Source organism: Tympanuchus pallidicinctus, unplaced genomic scaffold, assembly GCF_026119805.1.
Source record: "Tympanuchus pallidicinctus isolate F22 unplaced genomic scaffold, pur_lepc_1.0 scaffold22, whole genome shotgun sequence".
Taxonomy (NCBI): domain Eukaryota; kingdom Metazoa; phylum Chordata; class Aves; order Galliformes; family Phasianidae; genus Tympanuchus; species Tympanuchus pallidicinctus.
Window position 1 is genome coordinate 20,375,932 of NW_026294739.1, and position 25,003 is coordinate 20,400,934.

The following is a 25,003-nucleotide window of genomic DNA, read 5'->3' on the forward strand; positions in this document are numbered from 1 at the left end:
TGCTAGAGCAAGTACTGTGCAGGGTCCCATCCAGTCTGGCTATGAGTGTCTCCTTTGTTTTTGCATTATCCAAGATTTTTTTTGTACGAAAGCGAGGTACCACCTCTGTGTCCTTCCACTGGGACGTGGACATGGATGGAGAGATGCAGACACCACGCTTCTGACCCGCGTTGCAACCCTTTGCAGCCCCATTTAGGACATCAGAACCTGTATTTGTGCCATCGGGTTAAAAAAATAACCCCGCTGAAAAGACAAGCTTAACAACATGCAGCACATCCACAGGAAGGAAAGAGCAGCTGATGGGCTGCAGAGTGACTTGGAGGAGCTCCCACCCTGTGCTGGAGCAGAGCTCATAACTCTGGCTCACACGGAGGACGCGCCCTGGGGGAATTATTCTACCTTTGATCCGCACACGAAATCCTGGCTGCTGTCAGAGGAGCCGTGCATGCCTAACCATAGCTGTACATCATCCTAATAAAGGCCAAAGAGAAGCTCATATATAAATGGAGTGCGAAGTTTTTTGACACTGGCTCTAATAAATATCAGCATGCTTGGAAAAAAAAATAAAATAATGTGGGCTTCTGTGTCTGAGGTGGGAAAATAGCTATAGCCATACCTGATTGACTGGAAAGAAATATTTAAGGCCGTTGAATCATTAGATAAAAACTGATCTTGAAATGTCAGGATCTGGTGAGGATAACAGAACTGTCAATTCTGTCCATGAAAATCTCCCTTCTCTTTTGCCCACTTTTCTCTTTTATTTTTAATAACAATCCGTTGGAAATAGTGCACTCGTGGCTTGCTGGTATTTGCTGTTCTATTTTAATACTATCCAGTAGTTCTTTCATCCTTTCCTTTTAATATTTACTCGTAGAATTGAATGCTGGGCAAAATTTATCTGCTGAAAAAAATTCCCAAGAGTGAAAACCAATTACATGTACGTTGTTAGTGAAGGCATGGCTGGGGCTTCTGTCCAACCCAAGTGTCCTTCCATTGAGCTTACTGCAGCCCAGGACTTTGGCATTAGGAGTATAATGTGAATGTTTTGCTCTCTGCACCACTGTTCCTTAACTTTGTGTAAAGATGATATTCTGTATGCATCTGTTACACTGAGTATAGCCTTGGAAACATCAACTGCTATTCCACAGGATAATACATAGCTGGTAATGAGGTGGCTGATAGTAAAAACTGTGGCTGGGAGCAGCAGTTCAACATAAGAGGCTCTCCAGCCTGAAGGATTCCAGCTGGAAAAGGACAGTTTAAAATTCTCACATTTCTTCCACATTCAACAACTGCTTCTGCAGCTCAAATGATCCATCCTGGCTATTCCTATACGGCTTGTCACATTCTTTGTGGAGAGAAGGAAACCAGCCTTCAGCTGAGTTCATGGTGGGCTGAGGGTGACCTGAGGCCTTCTGCAGCCTCTCTTGTATGGGGGACAGAGACAGTGCTTTGGCTGAGCCCAACCCCACAGTGGGTAGTGGAACCTTGTGTTGACAGTGGGGCACAGGACAGCTCTGGATGTGTCATAGCCCCTCTGGCCATGGAGCTAAGCTACTGGCGTGATAGAGAGCATGGCTCCCCCAAAAACAGGGACAACATGATGCAGATTTCAGTGGAACTGTCACCCTCCAAACAAGGTCTGCAGGGAAATTCCACTGATTATTTTCTTTCTCCGACTCTGCTTGATAAATTAACTAAGTAGGAGAGAGGGAAGAGGAGAAGCCAAGCCTCATAAGCTGTTCCACTGACTGCTGTGGGTCTCCATTCTGATTTCCCACTGTCAACGTTTTCAAAGACACCAGTACTGCTCAGTTTACACAACACATAATATACAAAGCCAAGAACTTCTTTTGACAGGTTGTCTTAAAAAGAAAAAAAGAAAAAAAGAAAAAAAAAAGAAAGAAAAAAAGAGAAGGGGGATCTCAATTTTAACTACATTTAGTAGTTAAAACCATCACAACTACACACCACAAACATGGAAATCCCATGGGGACAAAAGAGGGGTTACCAGATGTGGGACACAGAGCTGCCATGGGGCTTGGAGGCAGGAGTCCAGCCAGAGCCCAGGCCCTGCCAGCATGAAATCCTCACAACACACAGAGCCAAAACCTCCCAGCTTTAGCAAAATACAGAGAGCCAGAAAGCAGCTCCCATCTGTAATAATTACAACAGAGTTTCCCTTGTCCTTGCTCTATTTATTGCTTCAGCCCTTACCGTGCGTTGCCTGAGACAGAAGAGACTATTAATGATCAGAATATTTATTTGTGGACAGTCAGAGCTTTGGTGGAAAACTCCCTCATTCTCTCAAACATCACCACTTCTTTTAGAGGAGGAACGAGTTGGTTTACACTGCAGATTGAATGAGGCATTAAATGACTGCGTTGCAATGACTGCAGTGGGGGGAATGGTAGCCTCCAGTGGAATTGGAAAGCTGTAATGACGCCTTTATAAAGGCACAATAACTGTTCAAGTATCCTTGTCTAATTTGTCACAAAAGTTGTCCGGGACTTTTCTCTCCTTTATTTTTCAGAGGGGGAAAAGGTGAATATCAGGAATTATGGCCAAGGCTGCACAGAGGCAGACAGGAGGGCACCCAAATCTTCCCCAACTGCTCAGCTCCACGATGGCTTTTTGCAAGGAAACAACTCGCATGCCAATAATAATTGTTATTATTAATAACCAAGTGACGTCTCATTCTCGGTTACATCAGTGCCATACCCTGAGCCAGAGCTCCTGTCAATCACCCCCTCCTCCCCCCCGCCAACAACCACCACCACCAGCAGAGTGGAGGCAAAGGCTGCCGAGGGGGGTGAGGGGTGCGGAGGGCAGCTTTCGAGGAGCAATGGCCTGGGGCCGTGTCTAGGTTTTGCCCGGGGAGGACATAGGCAGCGGGGGGTGACATACATGACATGACATACATAGGGTTTCCAGCATGGCCAGCTCACACCTCCCCCCTCTGCACGCCCGCAGGTGACAGCAGGGGAGGTGATGCCCCCACCTTCGAGAGCCGAGCGCCGGACGGTGAGAGCGGAGAAGGAACGCAGAGAGGCACCCCCGGCCGCTCGGCTGCCCCCATTTCTCGGCCCAAAGCTCCCAAATTCGGAGGCAGCCGCTCTGCCGGAGGAAAAGAACGGGCGCCGCTCGTGGGCGTTGGGGAAAGTTGCGCTCCGGGGAAGCGGCGGTGCAAGGTCAGGGCGGGCGGTGCAGCCCCACCGGTCCCCGAAAGCGGGGAGTGAAGAGGTCGCTTCTCACAGCCGGCTCAGAAGGACCAAACCGCTGAGATTTGCCCTTTTTCCCCGCCCCGTTCCCCCCTCTTTTTCTTTCTTTCTTTTTTTTTTTTTTTTAAAGGGGAGCCAGGTGCACGCTGCCTGCCGATATCCCACGTCGCTCCCTCTTCACCCAAACGAATGATGCAGCACTTTAATTAGGAGGGAGCGCCGCTTCCATATTGCACCGGCGAAAGAGAGCGGCGGAGCCTGGCAAACATGGTGCCCGGCAGCGGGCGCGGAAGCTGCGCCCCTGTCCGCGGAGAGCGCGGCGGGGCGGCGGGAGGACCCCCGGGCTTTCCCCGCAGCCTCTGCAGGTCCGCCCGACAACTTCGCGATGCCGAACCGAGGGTGCAGTTAAGTGTTCTCCCGGCCGAGCACTGGGGGAGTTTGGTTTCGAAGGATGGGTGCGGGGATACGCGGAGCTGCGTGTGCCCGGGATGGGCGTGAGCGGCTGCGGGAGGTGGGGACGCGCGGGGCAGCGGTGATGCGGGAGGTTCCGGGGACAGAAGGGACATCAGGGATACGGAGGACATCGGGTGCCGCGTCCCTGACCTGACCTATCTCAGAGGGGACCCGCGGGTGCCATTCAGAGGAGGAACAGCCCGCGGTTCCTTCCGCGCATAGCGCGACTTTCAGCTCCGAGCGGACACGCGCAAGCCTCCCGCTGCGCTGCGCTCCTCTCCGCGGATCCTCCGCGGGCCGCGCCCCCTTCCCGCCCCGCAGCCCCGTTACCTGCCTGCGGCTCCCCGGGGCGCCCAGGTGCCGGCCCCTTCGCCTCCGCGCAAACTCCGCGCATGGGAACGCGCCCCGTCTTGCGCCGAGGGGAAGGATGCGAGAGGTGCAGCGTGTCCTCCGCCACCAGGTTTTGGGCTTTGCTTCCTCGGAGGGAGGGAGGAAGGTTGGCTGCTGGGTCCTGGAGGAGCTGCGGGGCCGGACGTAGCGGGACGGGCAGCAGCGCGGGGAGCAGCGGGCGATGCGCGGAGAGCGGAGCGGCCGAGCTGGGACAGCTCTGCCTTCCGCGCCGCATCCCCGCAGTCAGGGCATCTCTGATTGCCGTCAGTTTTTTATTTTTATCATTATTTAAACGAGAAGGGGTTGCCAATTGTGACCTATCCCGGCGGCTTTTTCCTCTCTGATTCTTCTTGCTCTTTTTTTTTTTTTTCCTCCCCCATCTGCTCATTTCCCACTTCCTCTCCGCCAACCAGCCCCCTCCTTCCCTCTTAAAAAAAAAAAAAAAAAGGCAGAAAGAAAAAAAAAAAAATGTATAGTCAGGGCTTCCCAAATGCGCGCCCCCGACCTGGTGCCAAGCGCGCCCCCTCCATTTGTTCCCCTTCTTGAAGCTCATTTTCATGACGTGGAAAAGCCTGATCCAGGGCAGCACCGCGCACACACACACACACACGCACCGCACACACCGCACACACCGCACACACCCGGGAAGGAGCGCATCCGACGCCGCCGCGCCCCGGCGCTCCCGCTCCGCGCTGCCCGGTGAAGGCGGCGGCTGAAGCCTGCAGCAGCAGCAGCAGCAGCAGCAGCCCCTCCGTTCCCTCCTCCATTGAGTGTGCCAAACAGCAGCTCTGCATCCTAAAGAAGATCATTGAGGGGCTCATTGCATTCCCAGCACGTCGCAGGCTCGGTTCTTTTTTTTTTTTTTTTTTTTTTTTTTTTTCTTTTGCCTCAGCTTCAGCAGGAGTGGAGAGAGGGAGAGAGGCAGAGGGAGAGGCTGAGGGAACAGCAAGCTTTAAACTCGGGCTTTTTCCCCCCCCTTTCTCCTCCCCCCCCCCCCCCCCCCCCTCTTTTTTTTTTTTTTTTCTGTAACGATGTGCTAAAATCTCTCCTGCAGACCGGTAAGTACGGCTTTCTGGATCCTTTTGTCTTCGCGTAGGGTCAGAGACACCCCCTCTCCCCAAAAGGAGATATAATAACCCCCTTTATTTATTATTAGTATTAGCATTATTATTGCTATTATTAATATTTTATTACAGAAGAGAAAGAACTTAAGTGGCTATTTTTGCAGAGGAGACAGAGAGACTGATACTGCAATAGAGCTCTCATCTCTCTCCCTTCTCCCCAATTAGATGCTGGCTTTAATTGCAGAGGGTATTTCTCTTTTCATGCTTCCAACCATCTCTTTCCCACAGGGGAGGGTTTCATTTGCAAGTTGATCCGAAGGATTTCTTCTCCTTTGGCATTTCTCTCTTCGAAACGCATCTTTCTGCTCTTAAGTTTGGGGACGGGGGGTGGGGGGGGAGTGGGGGGGCAAAACGTTCCAGTTCTCACGCGTGGAAGGCAAAAAGGACCTTTTCTGTTGGGAGATTAAGACTAAAAGCAGTGATTGCTCCAAATAATTCCAACGGGCATTTCAGGGATTCAAGGAAGGCTGCATCACCGCCGCTATTCTCGCCGCCCTTAGCATTTGCTCTGTGCCCATACATTTAAAATATCGGGTGGAAGGATGGGGGAAATGGTATGTTGAAGGAGCTGCATCTCATTAGTACAGTATTATTTTCATCTGATTGGAGAAGAACGGTGCCTTCATTCGGAAGCGCATATAGTAGGATAGATAATTTACCGGCTGGTAAGTGCCAAGGCATTTTCTCTTCCACTTTCAGCTTTCTAACCGGGTCTCCTGCTTGGTGCTGGGGCACAGAACAGCCTACCCCGAGGCAGGCTGAGCGCTCCATCCTGGCTGCCTCCGAGCTGTCACTTCCCCTTAGATCTGCTGATCGCATGGGCATGTGCTTTAGCAAGATTAATCATCTCTAAACGCTTTAATCAGCTAAAATGACTAATATGTGGTATGTATCTATCTATGATAATTTACCAGCTGCAATAATGTTGTGGTTTTGTTCGGATGGGGAATGTTTTCCTTTAGATCAGGGTTGTTAACCATTTGCTGCTTTAAAGATATTGTGGGGGTGCCGGAAGGGAAGCGTTCTGGTAGGGACATCAGCAAACCTCACATTCCTCCCAACTTACCTACAGAATGCACGGAGCTGGCAGGGAGAGAGATGGAAGGGCTGGAATTTGGTAACTTTGAGAGTTTGCATGGATGAGAATCATAGAATGGCCTGGGTTGAAAAGGACCCCAATGATCATCTAGTTTCAACCCCCCTGCTATGTGCAGGGTCGCCAACCAGCAGACCAGGCTGTCCAGAGCCACATCCAGCTTGGCTTTGAATGTCTCTAAGGGATGGGGCATCCACAGCCTCCTCGGGCAACCTGAGAGCTGTAGAGAGACAGCAGAGAGTCCCACTGGGGAGATATCCCTGTATCCATGCGGGCAATGATGGCTCTAAGCCTTGCAAACAAGTAGCAACGACGTGTGGTTGTGAATGACTGTGCTGTGGTGGAACACAGGCAGAGAGGCAACACGTCCTGCTGTGTGCTTGTGTTGCTGTAGGGTCTGCATGTGCTCTCCTGGTTATATAGGTGGCACCTCCTGGGGGGCGGAGGGAGGCTGATATCGCGTGATTAAACCTTCAACATCTCTTAGGTATAAATCAGGGCAAGGCTCGCGCATCTGACACCCTCAGAGCGTGTTGTGAACATCCAGCCAAGCACTGCTGAACTTTGCAGGAGTCTGACACAAGTCTGGCAGGTAGGGGCTCGGTGTATGGAGCGGGGCAGGACAGGGATACTGAAAATCTGCATTTTGTTTCCCATTGCAGTTTTGTAAACGTCAACAAATGATGAAACCTTCCTCGGCAGAGACGCTTCACAAAGGAAGGATGTGGTGGATAATTCTTCTAAGCACAATTGCTCTAGCATGGACTACACCCATCCCCTTAATAGAGGACTCGGAGGAACTGGATGAGCCTTGCTTCGATCCATGCTACTGTGAAGTGAAGGAGAGCCTTTTCCATATACATTGTGACAACAAGGGATTTATAAATATTAGTCAGATAACAGAGTCGTGGTCGAGACCTTTTAAACTTTATCTGCAGAGGAATTCCATGAGGAAATTGTACACCAACAGTTTTCTTCACTTAAACAACGCTGTGTCCATTAACCTCGGGAACAATGCACTGCAGGACATTCAGACGGGGGCTTTTAACGGGCTCCGGGTCCTGAAGAGGTTGTATTTGCACGAGAACAAATTGGACATTTTCAGAAACGACACTTTCCTGGGTTTGGAAAGTCTGGAATATCTGCAGGCAGATTACAATGTCATTAAGCGGATTGAAAGCGGGGCTTTTCGAAACCTAAGTAAATTGAGGGTCCTTATCCTAAATGACAATCTCATCCCCATGCTTCCCACCAACCTATTTAAGTCCGTGTCCTTAACCCACTTGGACTTGCGCGGGAACAGGTTGAAAGTGCTCTCGTACCGCGGGATGTTGGACCACATTGGCAGGAGCCTGATGGAGATTCAGCTGGAGGAGAACCCGTGGAACTGCACGTGTGAGATCGTGCAGCTGAAGAGCTGGCTGGAGCGCATCCCCTACACCGCCTTGGTAGGGGACATCACCTGCGAGACCCCCTTCCACTTCCACGGCAAGGACCTGCGGGAGATCAAGCGGAGCAAGCTGTGCCCCATGCTGTCCGACTCCGAGGTGGAAGCCAGCCTGGGCATCCCCCAGCTGTCCTCCAGCAAGGAGAACGCGTGGCCTACCAAGCCCTCCTCCATGCTGTCCTCCTTCCATTTCACCGCTTCCTCGGTTGAGTACAAAACCTCCAACAAGCAGCCCAAGCCCACCAAGCAGCCCCGGGTGCCCCGGCCTCCTCCGACGCCCCGTGGGCTGTACCCTGGGCCCAACCAGCCGCCCGTGGCCGCCTACCAGACCCGGCCTCCCATCCCCATCATCTGCCCCACGGGCTGCTCCTGCAGCTTGCACATCAACGACCTGGGCCTGACGGTCAACTGCAAGGAGAGAGGCTTCCACAACATCTCTGAGCTCCTGCCCAGGCCCCTGAACGCCAAGAAGCTGTACCTGAGCGGGAATTTGATACAGAAAATCTACCGCTCCGATTTCTGGAATTTTTCCTCTTTGGATCTCTTACACCTGGGGAACAACCGCATTTCCTATGTGCAGGACGGGGCTTTTATCAACCTGCCCAATCTCAAGAGCCTCTACCTGAACGGCAACGACATCGAGCGGCTCACCCCGGGCATGTTCCGGGGCCTGCAGAGCTTGCATTACCTGTACTTCGAGTACAACCTGATCAGGGAAATCCAGCCGGCGGCCTTCAGCCTCATGCCCAACCTGAAGCTGCTCTTCCTCAACGACAACCTGCTGCGCACTCTGCCCACCGACGCCTTTGCCGGCACCTCGCTGGCCCGGCTCAACCTCCGCAACAACCACTTCTTGGCGCTGCCGGTGGCCGGGGTGCTGGAGCACCTGCACGCCATCGTGCAGATCGACCTGAAGCTCAACCCCTGGGACTGCACCTGCGAGCTGGTGCCTCTCAAGCAGTGGCTGGAGGCCCTCAGCTCGGTCAGCGTGGTGGGCGAGGTGCTGTGCGCCAGCCCCGAGCGCTTGGCCCGACGCGACCTCCGCGCCCTGGAGCTGGCCGCGCTCTGCCCCGCCGCCCTCCGCCCCGCCGCCGCCGCCGCCGCTTCGCCCCCCGCCGCCGCCGCCCCTCCGCCGCCCGCCGCCACCGGCGCCGCCGCCTACGAGCTGCCCCCGCCCGGCGCCGCCGTGCCACTCTCCGTCCTCATCCTCAGCCTCCTCGTCCTCTTTTTCTCCGCCGTGCTGGTGGCCGCCGGGCTCTTCGCTTTCGTGCTCCGCCGCCGCCGGCGGAAGCTGCCGTTCCGCGGCCCGCGGGCGGAGGCGGCCGACCTGGGCGGAGTGCCGCTGCGCTGCCCGCGGCTCTGCGAGGAGGGCGGCGGCGGCGGCGGCGGCGGCGGCGGCGGGGGCGGCGGAGGGGAGCGCTCCCCGGAGAAGGCGCCCCCGGCGGGCCACGTCTACGACTACATCCCGCACCCGGTGACCCAGATGTGCAACAACCCCATCTACAAGCCGCGGGAGGAGGAGGAGGAGGCGGCGGGGGGAGGCGGCGGCGGCGGGGAGGCGGCCGAGCTGCTGCGGGGCGGCGGCGAGCGCTTCTCCCACGCTGCCGCCGCCGGAGCCGCGCAGGAACCGGGCACCAACTACCGCACTTTGCTGGAGAAGGAGCAGGAGTGGAGCCTGGCCGTGTCCAGCTCGCAGCTCAACACCATCGTCGCCGTCCATCCCCAGCACCCCGCGGGCGGAGGGCTGGCGGCGGTCCCCGGAGCTCCCGGGGGAGCGGGGGCGGGGGGATGCGGCGGAGGCGGCGGCGGCGGCGGCGGGGGGGCCCCGCGGGACCGCGAGCGGCCGCCGTGCGCCGTGGGCTTCGTGGACTGCCTGTACGGCACCGTGCCCAAGCTGAAGGAACTGCACGTGCACCCCCCTGGCATGCAATACCCGGACCTGCAGCAAGACGCCAGGCTCAAAGAAACCCTTCTCTTCGCGGCCGGAAAGGGCTTCTCAGACCACCAAACCCCCACAAGCGAATACCTCGAGTTAAGGGCCAAACTCCAAACCAAGCCGGATTACCTCGAAGTCCTGGAGAAGACCACGTACCGGTTCTGAGCCGCCCCGCCGCCCGCCCGGCCCCGCCGCATGCGATCGAGGATCCAGCTGTGCTCCCCCCGCCAGAAGTGCAGCGGGGGGGGGCCGTTCTCAGATCATTAATCGACAAAGTGCCTTCGCAGACTTTTGCCAGCAGATGTTAATCAATCATTATTTTTTTATACTGAAACTGAGACTTTGACTGTGCCATGTCTAAGGTATATTATTATTATTATTATTATTATCGGGGATCTTTGTACTGATCCTGATTAAGTAAATGCCATGTGTCTCTCTTTTTTTTTTTTCATTTTTTTTTCCCCCTTTTATTTTTGTTTTGCAGTAACTCCCTCTATATTTTCCCTCGGAGGGGAGGAGGGGGGGGGGAGGGATGGAAGATGGCATTTCGTGGCTTGCTTCCTTCTTGCCCATCATGGCACAGATTCTGTACATTTATTTAAGCAAGCAAGCAAACAAACAAACAAACAAAAATTGCAAAGAAGCAAACGAGCGCAGTTTGCTGCATGCCTGGAAACTGCAAGAGGGAAGGGAGGGGAGGGTCTTGCTCGAATGTCTCACTCGTGTCTCTCTCCCTCGCACACACACACAGACACACACACACCCTCACCACCACCCTGCTGCCCCCTACGGGATCACTCCCCCCCCCCCCAACGGTGCGGGGCCGCAGCCCTGGGTTGTCCCCACGTGGCCCACCCACCCCTCGAGGATGCGCGGTGACGCTTCGTCGTGACACCATGGTTTGTTTGGGTTTTTTTTTTTGTTCTTTTTTTGTTCTTTTTTGTTTTTTTTTTTGAGGACATCCGCACTTTTCCTACTAAAAGCAACACGCGAACATATAGAAAAAAAAGGAGGAAAAAGAAAAAAAAAAAAAAAGAAAAAAAAAAAAAACAGCTACTGGGCACCTGTCACTAACAGCTTTGTAGGAAGCACTTTTAATGTTTTTCTCTCATACACACAACCATGCACACGCACACACCGAGGTACAACGATGTGCTTATATTTATTCTGTAATTTCAAGTGAATATAAATTGTAAAGGTAATGTTTAATCATTGTACAGTGATGCGTCTGGTATAGCTTTCCTAATAAAACGTTTTGAAAAAAAAAACAAAAACATGCACATACATATATATATATCTCCATATATATATATATGTATATATAAGACTACAAAGCTTGAACCTTAAACTCCAGCTTCCCCCTATGAGATTTCCTTCTCCCACTTTAACCTCGAGAGCTATTTTATTAATAACGGTTCAATGCACTGTGATGTTAACAGAGAAAACCCTGTACAGCTTCTCTCGCCAAGATACCACCCGAGACTTCTTAAAACCCGATTTACAATCTGTATTCCCACGATGCGCCGCGCTGATGGCAGTTTCCGTGTATTTAAAAATAGGCAGCGAATTTAAGCCCTCGTTCTCGTGGAGAGCTGCCTCTGCCTGCTGCTAGGCCAGGGGGAGGGGGGCATCGCTAGGGGTGCTCCTGCCGTTCTCATGGCAGTTGATGAAGGGGGATGGGAAGGGGCACCGACTGTAACGCATTTCAATTTTGGAAAACAAAAACAAAAACAAAAACAAAACCTCGGTGCGAGCTGGAAAAGGATGCCTAAAGCATCAGCCGCTCAAAGCGGAGCCAGACCAAAGACGATATGGGGTTGCCCCTGCTGGGGGAAGTCCCGGTCGGTATCTTGGCCTCTGCGGATCAGAGCCGGGCGGTGGCGGCGACTCCACGCGGCCGCAAGGTGGCGCTATAACACCGGCACTGGCTTCCGCTGAGCCGCTGCCGTCCGGCCCCGGTCCGATCGCGGCCCCGCAGCTCCGGGCGTCTCTGAGCGGGATGGTGGGGAGGAGGGCAAGGAGGGGAGAGCTCGGAGCACGGTGACTTGAAGCCCTAAAGCTTGAATTCTGTAGAGAGCGATCGAATCTTATCTCTAAATCTCTTCTTGTCTTCATGGGGTAACGGTAATATATCCAGGTGAATTGTGATTACTTTCCTCGCCCTGCGTTGAAATTGTATCTCCCCGAGGGCGTTTCATCTGGTTGGTGTTAGGGAGGTTGAGGATTTCTGCCCTTTGGGGTTTCCAGCACTGCTTGGTGTCACCTCAGACCCAGCTGTCTCTCCTTTCTGTTGGGAGCAACTCTCTTCCACCCAGCACAATGCATTTAATGGAGGCAAAACCGTGAGTGCTTGTTTCCACCCTGAGCGCCTCTACTTATGGCATCAATGAGTTTGCTTATTGCAGGCTTTTTGTCAGTCTGTCTTAGAGAAGCATCTGGGTGCGACAGAAGTAGTTTCCTGATCCTTGGCAGTAGCCGTGTGTGCTTTGAAATGGAGGGACAGCTCCAAATGTCTGCAATTCAGCATTGGCTTCGTGTCCTTGGTAAAATAATAATAATTGCTATACATTCAGAGATCCCAGATCCCTCTATTGAGCTGAATGCATTTTATAACTGCTGCGTTCAGCTCTAATGTGCTTGGGGAAGGGGGGGGTTGTTTTATGGGTTCTGTTGGTTTTTGGTTTTGGTTGTTTTGTTTTTTTTTTCCTGTCTGGTTGTTGGGTTGATCCTTTTTGTTTGTTTTTGATGCACAGTAGAAGAGCATGGACGTGTTAAAAATAATAAACATCCGAGTGCAGAGGCCAGATCTTTCTTACGATAATCATTGTGGTGTGATAATCATAACTGCATTGATAAGGGGACATGCAAGGAGCACGTGGAGCTGTACAAATCAGGTTAAAGTACAACCCCTAGTGAGAGCGGTGCTGCATACATTTGGCAATGCCATCAGACCCCAAGTGTTCATACTTGTATCCAAATATAGCAAAGCCAGTTGCAAATAGTGTTTATATTTTAATTACAATGCAGGAAGGCAAGAGAATTTCAGCATAACTATAGGTAGCAACCTCACCCGTGGCTGGTGAGGAAATCTATTTATTCAGTGGAAATAAATTTGTTCAATGATGATGGAATTTTGTATTAAAAGAGATAATTTTTGGCTTACATCGAGTTATTTTTCTTTCCTCGTGTAGGAAGCTTTTCCTTTTCCTTGTGTGCTGGGGACTCCCTGAAACCATTTGGGGATGGTTCCCTCTAGAAATGTCGCTAATATATAACTGTGATATCTGATGTATATTGCAATGACTTCTATTTTGCTATTTCATTGTGTCAAGCTGAGGTTGAGCATTGCTTCCCACTGCAGGAAAAGAAAGTGGATCCATCATCTCTGATGTGTGATGAGTGAATATTTACATGCTGTGATTGAGTTGCTCCTAATTCACAGGGATTATCATCATCATCAGGGGTATTATTGGTAGCATTAATAACATTGGGAAGGAACCAAATAAAGTCAAATGATCCACCTTCACGTTGGAGCTGTTTGATGGGATAGTGCTTGAAATAAATCTTTCTGTATTTTAGCATGGTGTGTGACAAGCAGGTGGTATCAGCTTCAGCAGGTCAGCCTATGGTGGTGCTCAGAGCAGTGCTGTAAATCTGTTGCTGTGTGTTTGCTTTACTCACTCATTGACTGTATTGAAGTTCTTCCTACAGGTGGAGAGGACGGGAACCACCAGGTAAGTCCCAATCCCAGCCAGTAAAAGCTGCATGCAGGGAAATAGAGATGATGATGACAGTGCTCAGTGCTCTTTTGTATTTCTTTGGTATTGGCATTGATGTAAGATGATATGTTAGATGAGTCAGAAGTTCTCTTTGCAACTTGAACTTTTGCTGAACTGACTGTACCAGTAGTGATGTTAGTTGTTGAGGTACGAATAGTCTGACTCCCACAGTGCACAATGCCTCTTGAAGTCTTGTGGGATGCTAGGAAGCATACTGCCCTGGTCAGATGAATGTTCTAATTCTAAGGATTCTGTGTCTGGAGACATCATTTGCTCTGAGAGTCAGAAAGTTTGAGTGAAGCTGTGGTAACTCAGCATGTTGTCAGGGACCTTTCCAAACAAAAAACAAAAACCAAAAAACTTTTAATATATTCATAGAATGGCCTGGGTTGAAAAAGACCACGATGATCATCAAGTTTCAACCCCCCTGCTATGTGCAGGGTCACCAACCACCAGACCAGGCTGCGAGTCCTCTTTGTAGATGTGGTTTGAAGCAGACCGACTTGTATTCTCTGCTATAAACAGCATTATGACAGAAAGGTCTCTGCAGATTGTCAGCATGCAATGGTCTCTATTTCTGGAAGGCTGATGTGTGCTAGCAGCAGCTCTTGAGTGCTATGCTCCTTCTTTACTCAAGTACCTGCTTCAGATGGAGTTGAAGGGTTCACATGAACAGCGTGTGATAAATTGGCTCTGTCTACAGCAGAAGTGTTCACGTGAAGGGAGTGTGCAGAATCTGGCTGTAAGTTTGGAAGTTCACTGCTTATCTGCATTACTCAGCCTGAGAATATGGCTTTTGGCAATCACACCGGCCATTTCGGTGTGAACTCGTTCCAGAATTGCACTTCTTCCAATGGCATTTGCCTTTACAGCATGGATACACTCTGCTGCACATTGCATGTTCCTCCTTGCTGAACCAAGATTTGGTTTGAAATCTGACTTCCTCGTATCTGACTTTCACAATAAGCTCATGTATGGGTTGGATTGTACAACAGTCGTTTCCATGTGAGAAGTACAGTAGAATTTCACCCCATATGTAGTTTCATAACTTATTCACACTAAAACCTTTCTCTTTGTAAAAAAAAAAAAAAAAAGCCATTTTTAATAATGTGTGATGGAAATACTCTTTTTCCCCCTCTTCTTGAAAAGAAAAACTGATTTATTCTGGAAAACATATCTAAGCCCCAATGTGATGCATGATTGTGCTTGTGGAAGAAGTGGAATATGCCAGGAGCAAAGCTTTGTGTGGGCATGGAGCTGAGGTCTGATCCCATTCCTGTTGAAAGCAGTGGTGGATTTCATTGCAGCTCAGTTTTGATCAACGGATCCAAAGGCGGAGCAAAGCCTAATCTCAGAAAATTGCAACCTATGTTCAGTGGTTCCAGGTATCCTCAATAGTCCATGGGACTGTTTCTGAATAACATGGAGAACAGCATAGGGAAAAAGGCGATACTGGTTTAGTAACTGTCTCGATTGACCTCATTAGTGAATAACCCATTTTTAGCACTTTTTGGTATGAAAGAAAAGAGCTTGCATGAAGGCAAATATCACAGTAGTGTCACAGTAGGTTCATGAAATGTAGGAAGTGGTGGAGGAGTTCAGATCTAATGTATAACGGAGAGCCAATCTCTAGGTTACTATATCCAACAAGATCATTCATGTAACAATTGCAAATACCTTATTGGTATTGCCTTTTTCTTTGAAAGCAAGAATATTTACAAGTACCGAGAATTGGGTTTTTGTATGTGTATATTTAAATGTCTTTTGCTTAATTCTTAGAGCTTCCCGGTTCTTTTGAAGTTGTGTGTTTGTACTTTTGTTTAGGTCACTTGGGGAGATAGGGGTGACTGTTGAAGCCATCAGTTTTGCTATAGACGGTGATCATCAGAAGGTTACGGGTGTGACGTGATGTAGGTTATCTTTATCATTATGAAAGCATTTGGAGACATTGGATTTTCTCTTTTAAATCTGCTGATATTGTGGTGGCTTTCAGTAGAGCGTCAGATTGTTCACTTCTTTGTGGGAAAAAGATGGGGGAAAGTTCAAGGAGTTACTGGCTTTGCTATAGGAATTCCCTGTCTAAGGGTTGTACCTCCGTGGAGTGGATGCTGCATCAGTCTTTACATTTTGAATGTGAAGGATTGAAATTCTAAATGAAGGATTATTTTTTTGACACTAGGAAGATGTACATATATGCAATACTAAGAAGTCGTGTGCCTTAAAAAGAACAGATAACTATAGAGGGTATAGCACAATATAGCATATTAAAAGCTCAGTCGTGTGTCGTGTACTGAACATGTGATGTACTGAATGTCCATTTACCTTTTTTAACATCTTTATTTTTCTACTGGAATCGCCTGTATCTCTCAAGAATATCCTATATATTCTATGAATTCAGAAGAAAAGTTTTAGGTTAGTGAAGGGTCAAATCTCTCTGAGTCAGGGAAGACAAATAGATACCATGACAAATGGGAGCAAAGTTCCTTTGCATGGCACGTGTCGTGGAAGCTGGGCATGTTGTGTAGCTCTGTACCAGGAAGGGAAGTTCTCTGTAGGGATGCAGATAGTGGTTTCAAACACGTGTTCCCAAATTGGGGAGAGTCACTGTCAGACCTGAGACGTGGTGCGTGTGGTGGCATTGCCATCTATTCTGCTGCTGGTGACACTTGGCACCATTGCTGGCAGACTCCTGAAACAGCAATCCTAAAAAAAAAATGAAATGGCTCGTGGTTTTCATGACAGTTATCTGAGTAATCCTTGAACAGAGGTCTGTTATTGAACTTTGGATGCTTTTGCTTTGGAAATCAAGGCTAATTACAGTTTTGTTGCTGTCATTTTGTGATTGGTTTTAATGAGGGGTATCAAAATGGAGAAATGAAAACATTGCAATGTGAAAGTTATCACCAAAGATTACTTCTTAGTAGGACTTTCAAATCTCCCTTTTCTACTCTTTGCTTTGGAGAATGAAGGAGCCATGCTCAAAAGAGCATAGGATCTGCCACTTTGAGCTCAGAGTTGCAATGTGTTTGTGCTTCTGTGTCCTCTCATTCCCAAGAGCACCTATTATGTTAGGCTCAAAGGAAGAGCTCCATTTAGTGGGGTTACAGGGCCAGATATGGCCAGCTAACCTGCTGCACCATTAGCTCTCACCCCAAGCAATCAGAGACCCGTGGTCCCTCACAGCTACTTGGCACAGGGGTTAGAACAGTGACGAGCACTTAGAAAAACCAAGTTGCAGCATTTCTGTGCAAAATGAACATGAAAATGTTCATGAAAATGAACATGAAAATGAAAAATCTGGGCTCTGGTAACAAACATTGACTGTTGGCCTCTGGGTTCTTTAGGAAACTCATCCAGAGCTTCACTGATGCAGTTAAACTGCCATGTAAGGGCACACCTGGTTGGTCCTCATGAAAGCACTGCTGGAAAAGATGTGTAACTAATGCATTCTTCTTCATCAAAGAGCGTCGTTTCTTGTGGCATCACTTCTGTTGTGTTTTCTTGCAGTGACCCAAAAACCTGGCTGCTTTGGAAAGTGGATAGTATTGGCAATCAAAGAAATATGGCAAGTAAAGATATTTTTCAGATCCAGTTTATATTAGCGTTTTATGCCAAGAAAGGGCAAATCATTGCTATCGGGTCCTTGTTCTGCTGCCTTCACTGATCAAGGCGAAGAGTGATGGTTCAGTGTCTTCATTTATCCCCTTTAGTTTTAAGCCAGCAAAGCGAAGAAGGTGGATGTATGCAATTTATGTGTGTATTTATGTCTTCCTCCTGTGGACAGTGTGGGGCCATGGCACTACAGATGGTGGTGCTGATGGGTGGAATGGCATTGGCACTGCTGGGTTAAACTGCCACAAGTAGGAACCATGCCAAGGCTAGCAATGCAAACAGCACCACAAAGTCAATCACCTCGCTGCGTAAGGGACAGTCAGTGGCAGCAAACCATTCCTGTAGAGACCTCTCCTTTAGAGCAGGGGAACGAATGTCTTACAGAATCCCTTCTCCCCCACACTGAGCCTGAATTCTCAGGCAGCCTTCAGATTTGTTGGCATTCTCCACATCGCTTTTACCTGCCTGCATGCAGAGATAGATAATCATTTGGCTGACAGTGGGTTGTGACGCCTCGGTTTGCACGTTGACCGTGCGAGAGAAACGGAGACCAATTGAAAACATGGTTATCTTTGTTGGGTTTTTCTGTAGAGTGATGTTTTGCACCTCAAGACTTCATTCTGTAAGATGTATCGACGGGATTGCCTACCTGTAACTCAGCTTTGTAAGCAGCCTCCCGAGGTTAGCCACGGTGGTATTACATGCCTTGTGCTTTGCCAGCCCTGCAAGCCTGCCAAAGTCTGTTAAAGCCTTCAGAGCACAAAGCACTGATAAGATGGATCCCTAACAGGTATGCATCAGGGATAATGCAAAGATGTTCCGTGTACAACAACCTAAAATTAGTTCCTGCTAGCTCAAAGCAGAAGTAACCGCCTCCCACGTTGTTACTTCTGCTGAAATGGAGGGGCTGATGTATGTAGGGAAGTGATGATGCTGAGTGTGTGCATTATATACGTATATACAGTCTCTGAATGTGTATGTATATGTGTATATGCTAGCATGTTCAAGTGTAAAAGTCATTTTTTTGTAAATTCCGTGAGATTCAGGCATTTGGCTTGCTTTGAACTGTTATTAAAATATGGGCATTTTGGTGATAAAGCTGAATATGTGTACCTTAAGACCTACATTCCTAATGTAGGTCAGTGGAGGCATTTCTCAGACGTATTAGCATTTTGGACACTTCGTCTTAGCAGCATATTGCATCTCATGGAATAGGTTAGCAGAGGCAATGCGGGAGAAATTGCTGCATCTGAAGTCATTCAGAGATGTTGCCAAGTTTCTCAGGAACCAGAATTGCAGGATAATGAGTATTATATTTAATTTGTGATGGAAAGGCAACCGTGGAGAGTTCAGCAGAGGCAACGCAGATCATCTTGGCTCTGTGGGGGAGGGAGAATTTGTAACTGTAGCTAGCTAAAAAGAGGAAAACTGTCTGTATATTTGTGGGTATATATATTTATATATATGTATATACAAATCTGTGTATGTGTAGATAACACCATGTGTATATATGTATGTATGTATATGCCCATGATGTATATGTGTATCTATATATATGTATACATTTATATAAATTTCTATTTCTCTATATGAATAGTCATGCAACTGTGGAAAATAGCATTATCACCAGTGTGTCCTTTGCTTTAAAACCCAACGAGAAGCTACTTCCATTAATCTTATGTTGGCACAGAGCTCTTTGGTTATCATTTACATGTAGAGAGGAGCGCAGCTCCGTAGCTGAGCGCCAGCCTGGAAGGCTTTCCCTCCTCCAGAGGACTCCAAGCAAGTCATTAGCTTCTCCACAGCTGTTCCACATATGTGAGATAAAGCCAAGGTGAATCGGGGCTGGGTTTAAAGGCAAAGGCAGAAGAAGCAGTGGGCTATTTGTGCTTGGAAGTCTCTGTGATGCTGGCAGAGGTCTGATGGTGAAGCATCCTCAGCTGTGGTTACTCTGGTTGCTGTTGGTGGTCCCAGCTAACAGCAGCAGTTTCTGCACGGGGCAGAAAAGGAGGAAATTCTTCTTTTTTTCCTCTCAAGTAAGTGTTCTGGAGTCTGATTGCTTTGGTTCAGTGATGCATGGATTTCCATTTGGGGCTGGGATGTTAAGTTGTAAGCTCAGTGAGCTTCTAATTTGGGATGCCTTTTATGTGATAATTGATTTTGAATAATTTCACTTCATTGTTAGAACAAGCTATACCTTAATTTACTCTGTTTGAAGAACTCAGCTGGAAAACTATTTATATCAGGATGGATTTTGCACTTGGCTTCAGTGGGGTCAAATGAGATCAGAGCGTTTCATGAAGCACTGACATCAAAACAATCTGGTGGTTGTGCAACTATTAAATGAAAGTGTAATTTTGTAATAAAAGTGTGAACTACAAAAAAAAAAAAAAAAAAAAAAAAAAAAAGAAAGTGGTTTGCTAGTTATATATTCTGTGACAACAGCATATTTCTATCGCTGAGACCTTTGGTCAGCTGCTGGGTTTTGGCAAGGGTTTTGGTTCTGTGCTGCTGGTGGTTGCTTTGAGATTTGCCCCTTCCTTCCTCCTACACTGAGCTCCCTCCTGGCTGTCCTGCTGCCAATCTGCTGTCATGTGCAAGCTGCAACGTGACCAGAAAGGGGAGAAGGGATTATTTCTTCTTAAGCTCTTTGCTTCCTTTGAGGCAGAAGACAAACAAACAAGGAATAATCACAGGAATAAAAATGGATACTTTGTGGTTTTAAATATATAGTGTGGGTTGAAGCGTTTCTTTTAAGGTTCCTGGTTGTGCTGGGCCTTATTATTTTATCTGGAGGAAGTAACCACCTTATAGAGAAGTGCTTCCTATCTTTTTTGCCTAAACATTGCAGTGGAACCTAATGTGATGTATAGCTGCCTCTTTAAAAAAAAAAAAAAAAAAAAAAAAAAAAAAAAAAAGTTGTTTCCTTACAAATGTTACATTTCCCTGCAGAAAATGTGCTGAATTCTTATGCTATCTGCTGCCCTTTGCTGTTTGTTATATTTCAGCATATTGGAATGCTGAATGGAGACAAGTAGAAGGGGAACAGAAAAGTTAATCACTTTTTAATTAACTCATGCACTCCTGATGTCAAGCAAACTATTTAAATACGATGTTTCTGGGATGCCTGTGGGCACACAGTCTACAAATGGCTGATTTTCCTGAGCAGGAAGCATCTGAATTTGAGCAGAGAGTATCAGAAAGTTCAGACAGCTACTTTGGAGAGCTTAGGAAGTGAGGATTTTCTGGTATCTCTACTTAAGGAAGATGCCTAAATGTCTGCATCCTCAGGAAGGCAGTTATTCACCTAAAAGTCATTCAGAATTTAAACTCAGAAAGGGAATGATAACATACCCAAATCTCTTCATTCTCAGTAGTAACCTCTTCTTTGTGGGATAATTTAATCTATGATGAGCCTTGGCTACATGCTATCTTGAAACAACTCACCCTGCCACTTGTGTGGTTGAGGTTTGCTGTTCTTCATGTTGAAAAGGAGCGGTGTAGTTGGAAGATCAGGCACACAAAGTCACGTTGTCGTTACAGACAAACATCCAAATAAGTTACAGGACCTAAAGAACAGAGGTGCTTAAGGCTCTGCTGGTGTAGATCACAGCAGATCCATCGCTTTCAGCACAGCACTGCTGGTACCTGAGAGCTTGGGAGATGACTCAGAGATGTTTGTTGCCCTCTGGCAGCCATGTCTCTATGGGTTGGCTTGTGAATGGATGCCAACCCATAAAGGCAAGAGTTCCCTAGGCTGCTGTGTGACTTTGCACCCACCTGATACCTGTTCCTGTCTTTGTATGTAAAAAGAAAAAATCAGGTAAATAGAAATTTCCTGATATTCTCCTTTGGCAAATCCCCATTTAACCTCCCCCACCCCCTAGAAGTAATTGAAGTCGCAGGAACAGCAGCACTCTGCCAGAACACATTGTGAATTTACAGGGATCAGGCTCTTCCAATTAATGTTTTCCCCATTGAAAAGTATCTAATTCTCATTGAAAGGGGGGAAAAAAAAAATCAGATTGATTTCTATGATCATTTGATAAATGGAGAGGGGGAGGGTGTGTGGGGATTACTGGAATATTGCTGTGAACTTAAATCTTTCATACACAGCCTTTGCCTTAAGGAAACACGCGAGCTTTCTTATAACCAAATTGGAAGAAAATGTCATAGTATTAAAAGAAATAGAACAAGGGTTAAAGCTAAGAGTATTTTTCCTCTCTTCTCACTAAAAATACCAACTTATTTGTGCTTGACTAGCATAAATTTTGTTTATAGGAAAGGAATAGTGTCTTGCTGGTATTATGGAAGAAAAATGGCTTTCAGACCATCTTCTATACTAAAAATGTCCATCTCTAGCTACTTTTCTAGTAAAATATATTACGCATTCTATGTTTAATACTTTTAAAGAAAAAATAAAGGCTGATGGTAAGTAGAGGAATGAAGTACTGACGGAAAGAATATCAAAAGTGGAATCATAAAACTGAGCTTCCATTACCAACAAATGTGAGTGTAATTGGCAGGAGCTTGTGAATGCATAATTTTGAGTGAATATCAGACAGTTTACTGACTTCTCACCTAATTGCCCATGTAAACTGTAATTCAGTTCATAATCTTTGTTGTCCATCTTGCCATTCCTAAATGTATCAGTAATACTCTGTTGGGAATTGTTGGACTTGGAGACTGAGGAGGATTGCTGCTGATGAAGTGTAATTCTTCTTGTTTAGTCCTGTCTGAATGCCTTGACCTTGTTCATTCGAGCAATATCTCAAAGCTCCTGGGCCTGTAGCTGCTTGGGGTGATGGAGTTGGATTTTTAAGTGCTCACTGATCGCTGTGGAATATAATACATGTGAGAGGCATAAAGCCTCTGATTGTCATGAATCTGCAAAACTGCTTCTAGAAAGTGAAAGTCACATCAGATAAGAAAAATGAATACTTGCAGCTCTCTGAGCTGGCAAGTGAGGAAGCAACTGGAAACTTTCCCACCAACTCAGAGTCCAGAAAACCAGGAATGCATTAAATGATCCATAATGTTAATTTAGAAGTGTGTGTCTTTGTAGTCACAATTTTTATCAATGTGAACATCACAAAATAAAAAAAAAAAAAAAAAAAAAAAATCCTTAGATCTGTTGAGAAAGTGCCAGAATAAAGTCTGACATTGGGAACGTGGAGCTGCATGTGGGATGGCAGCTGGGGGTCAGGAGGTATGGGTGTGAGGTAAGTAGCGAAGACACAGATGTTTGGTTGAGATCTAGAAGAGAGAGTTGTTGGAGAAATAACAGCAGAGAGCTGGTGCAGGTCTGGAGAATAAAAGTGCCCTCTGGGTCAGCTGAACGAGCACAGCGATGTCACTGTGAAAAACTGAAACACGATGATTCTGAATTTGAAGGTAGAGATGTAGGTGTTGTTTTTGTCAGGAGGCAGCTTATTCAAAGAGAAGTCAGTAATGTTTTAAGCCTTTCAGCTCCTCTTTTGGGAAAGGGACTGGGGAATAACTGAGAGCTAGAAGGCAGCTGGTGGCCCATACCGTACTGGGGGCAACTTCATCCAACTCCCAGTTCATTTAAAATCTTGTGCAAAAAGTCTTCATCACTTCTTAAGCTCAGGAGCTCAAATCAGATATCTGAGAAAAGTATGAGCTGAAATTTCTATTCCTTTCTTGAGTAAACTCAGAAAACTTTTTTAATAGAAGAACTTATTCTTTTCAATTCTACAGCACTCAACACTCTTGAGTTGATGCTCAATGTATGCTCTGCAGGGCTATTTCCTCTTGCAATTAAAAGGGGAAAAGAATAATGCCTGCTGTCTGCTCCAGAACCTTCTCTGCCTGGGCATGCACATAGCAGAGCAAAAATCCACTATAAATGTGGCTTATAGTGCTTGGAAAGGCTGCATGTCCAAAATCCTCAAGCAAGTTTTTCAGAGGAGGCTATAAATTACTTTTCTGAGCCTGCATCAGTAACAAGTTGCTTCTTGAAGAAAAAGATTAATTTGAGGAAAGTGCCAAAGTGGATTAAATGCAAGCTCAGGAAGGTCAGGAAAAGGGGAACTACTGCTAGACAGAGGTGTTTGGAAAAAATGCACTAATCCACTTCTATTAATCTTGTGAGTTTTGTAAACTCCAATAAGTTGTACTAGATTTCCAGTAACAAACTTGGCTGACAGCCTCATTTTGGAGGATGGCACAGAATAGAAGCAAGCATTATCAAAGTAATGTGCATCAATGGGATTTGATACCTCTGGTGGTTCCTCCATATGTTGCAAAGGAGATGAATGTAACAGGCTGACAGCACAAAAAGTAATATTGGAAGCTGAGATTTTTAAATACTTAATGGGGAAAGAAATATTAGTGTGTGATTGGTGTTTTTAATGGCCAACTTGATAGGAATTTCTGATTACCGATCATCTGAAGGTCTTGTGAAGTGTGACCCATCATCACAAGTCATGATGGTCCAAATGATCACTATGGTCCTCTGCAACCCAGGCCATTCTACAATTCTGTGATCCTATGGTTAAGTCATTAAAGTCACTTTTTAAAACCATGGTCAAAAGTTGTAATGAAGCTGAGCATGTATTACTGCTGAAACAGAGATGGCTGCCATGGGGGGCATTAAGGAGGGATGTCACTTGTGGAAGTGATTTTCCTTTCCCAATAAGTAGTGTGACTGGAATAGCAAGAGCTGGTAATGTCAAAAATCACTGAAATGCTTTTTCTGTGATGATGTCCAGAAGGGTAGATGAGTGCTTGCTATGGAGCTGGTGTAAGTGAGGAGCTGGCAGCTGGTCCTCCTGCCTTCTAACCAGCCCTGGATGCTGATTTCCTCTGTGGATTTAGACAAATCCTTTAATATTGCTTTTGTGGTTTACCTCTCTGTAGAACGCTTATCTCTGTACTGTGGAGGCATAGTGGGAATATACAGAGCAGCTGTCTGTGTTGAGAACTATTTATAATATATTATCTACTGAACTAAATGTTTGCAATGAAATTCTAAAGTACACAAACCCCAGATTTGTGTGCATTTGCCTAAAGGGTGACACCAGGGAGGACTGTGGGCAATACCTTCATCAAGTACTGGTGGGCATAGTAAGGAGAGCTGGTGAAGTAACAGCCTTCTTTGCTCTCAGCTCACCTTTTAATTATGGCTCACATGGCATGGAAAATATGTCTATAAAGAGAAGATTGTAAGTGGACCTCAGGAAATCCCATAAAATCCAGGATCTACCTTTGAATTCCTGTAGAGTTCATGCGAGTAGAATTTAAAGCAGATTTTATCAGCAGTGGTTTTTTTTTTTTGTTTTTTTTTTTTTTTTTTTTTTTTTTCAGAAGTTAAAAAGTACATTTTTTCACTCTAGTTTAAGAGTGAGAATTGATTCCCGTGGTTCCTACAGCGTGGATGCCCTGTGAGGCTCCTGGCTGTGTCAGGTGCCATATGGAGAGATGGTGTTCCATTCTTGGTGGTTGGTATCCCACGCACTTCAGTACAGGAAAGCACCCAAAAAGGAAAGAATTGCGCACTTGCTCCTGCTTGGGTTGGAAAATGCTGTTAAAGGGAACACCGAAACTGCCATCAGACTCATCTTTTTTTGTTGTTGTTGTTGTGCCAACTTCTGAATCTGGTTTAAAAACTGCCCTAGGGTGGAACCGCGTTTATATCATAGAATGGCCTGGATTGAAAAGGAATTCAAAGATTGTCTAGTTTTAACCCCTGCTATGTGCAGGGTCACCAAGCACAAGACCAGACTGCCCACAGCCACATCCAGCCTTGCCTTGAATACCTCCAGGGATGGAGCAGCCAAAATACATTCACCCATGCACGTCATTACCCATGTTTGCATTGGCTTAATTGGATTAGCTTGCCTGATGCTTCTTCTGAATAGCTTTAATGAAGACAAGAAGTTCTTTTATCTAGACTGAGCTCTTATTATTTATCCTAACAGAA

General features: G+C 47.1%; 1 protein-coding gene across 2 annotated transcripts; it reads left to right on the top strand.

Moving 5' to 3' along the window:
* Nucleotides 1–5,078: 5,078 nt before the first annotated feature.
* SLITRK3 (SLIT and NTRK like family member 3) lies at nucleotides 5,079–10,720 on the top strand. 2 transcript variants are annotated; one of them, XM_052685682.1, is made up of 2 exons: nucleotides 5,079–6,073; nucleotides 6,947–10,720. In XM_052685682.1, exon 2 carries the CDS (start codon nucleotides 6,965–6,967, stop codon nucleotides 9,830–9,832), a length of 2,868 nt encoding a protein of 955 aa, XP_052541642.1. In that variant the 5' UTR covers nucleotides 5,079–6,073; nucleotides 6,947–6,964; the 3' UTR covers nucleotides 9,833–10,720. The 2 variants fall into 2 exon arrangements, with proteins under 2 accessions (XP_052541642.1, XP_052541643.1); XM_052685683.1 differs by having other exon boundaries at nucleotides 5,079–5,853.
* Nucleotides 10,721–25,003: the final 14,283 nt, after the last annotated feature.

What these genes read in the sequence shown, in the direction of transcription:
- SLITRK3 (XM_052685682.1), top strand. Translation starts at nt 6,965, where the DNA reads ATGATGAAACCTTCCTCGGCAGAGACGCTTCACAAAGGAAGGATGTGG.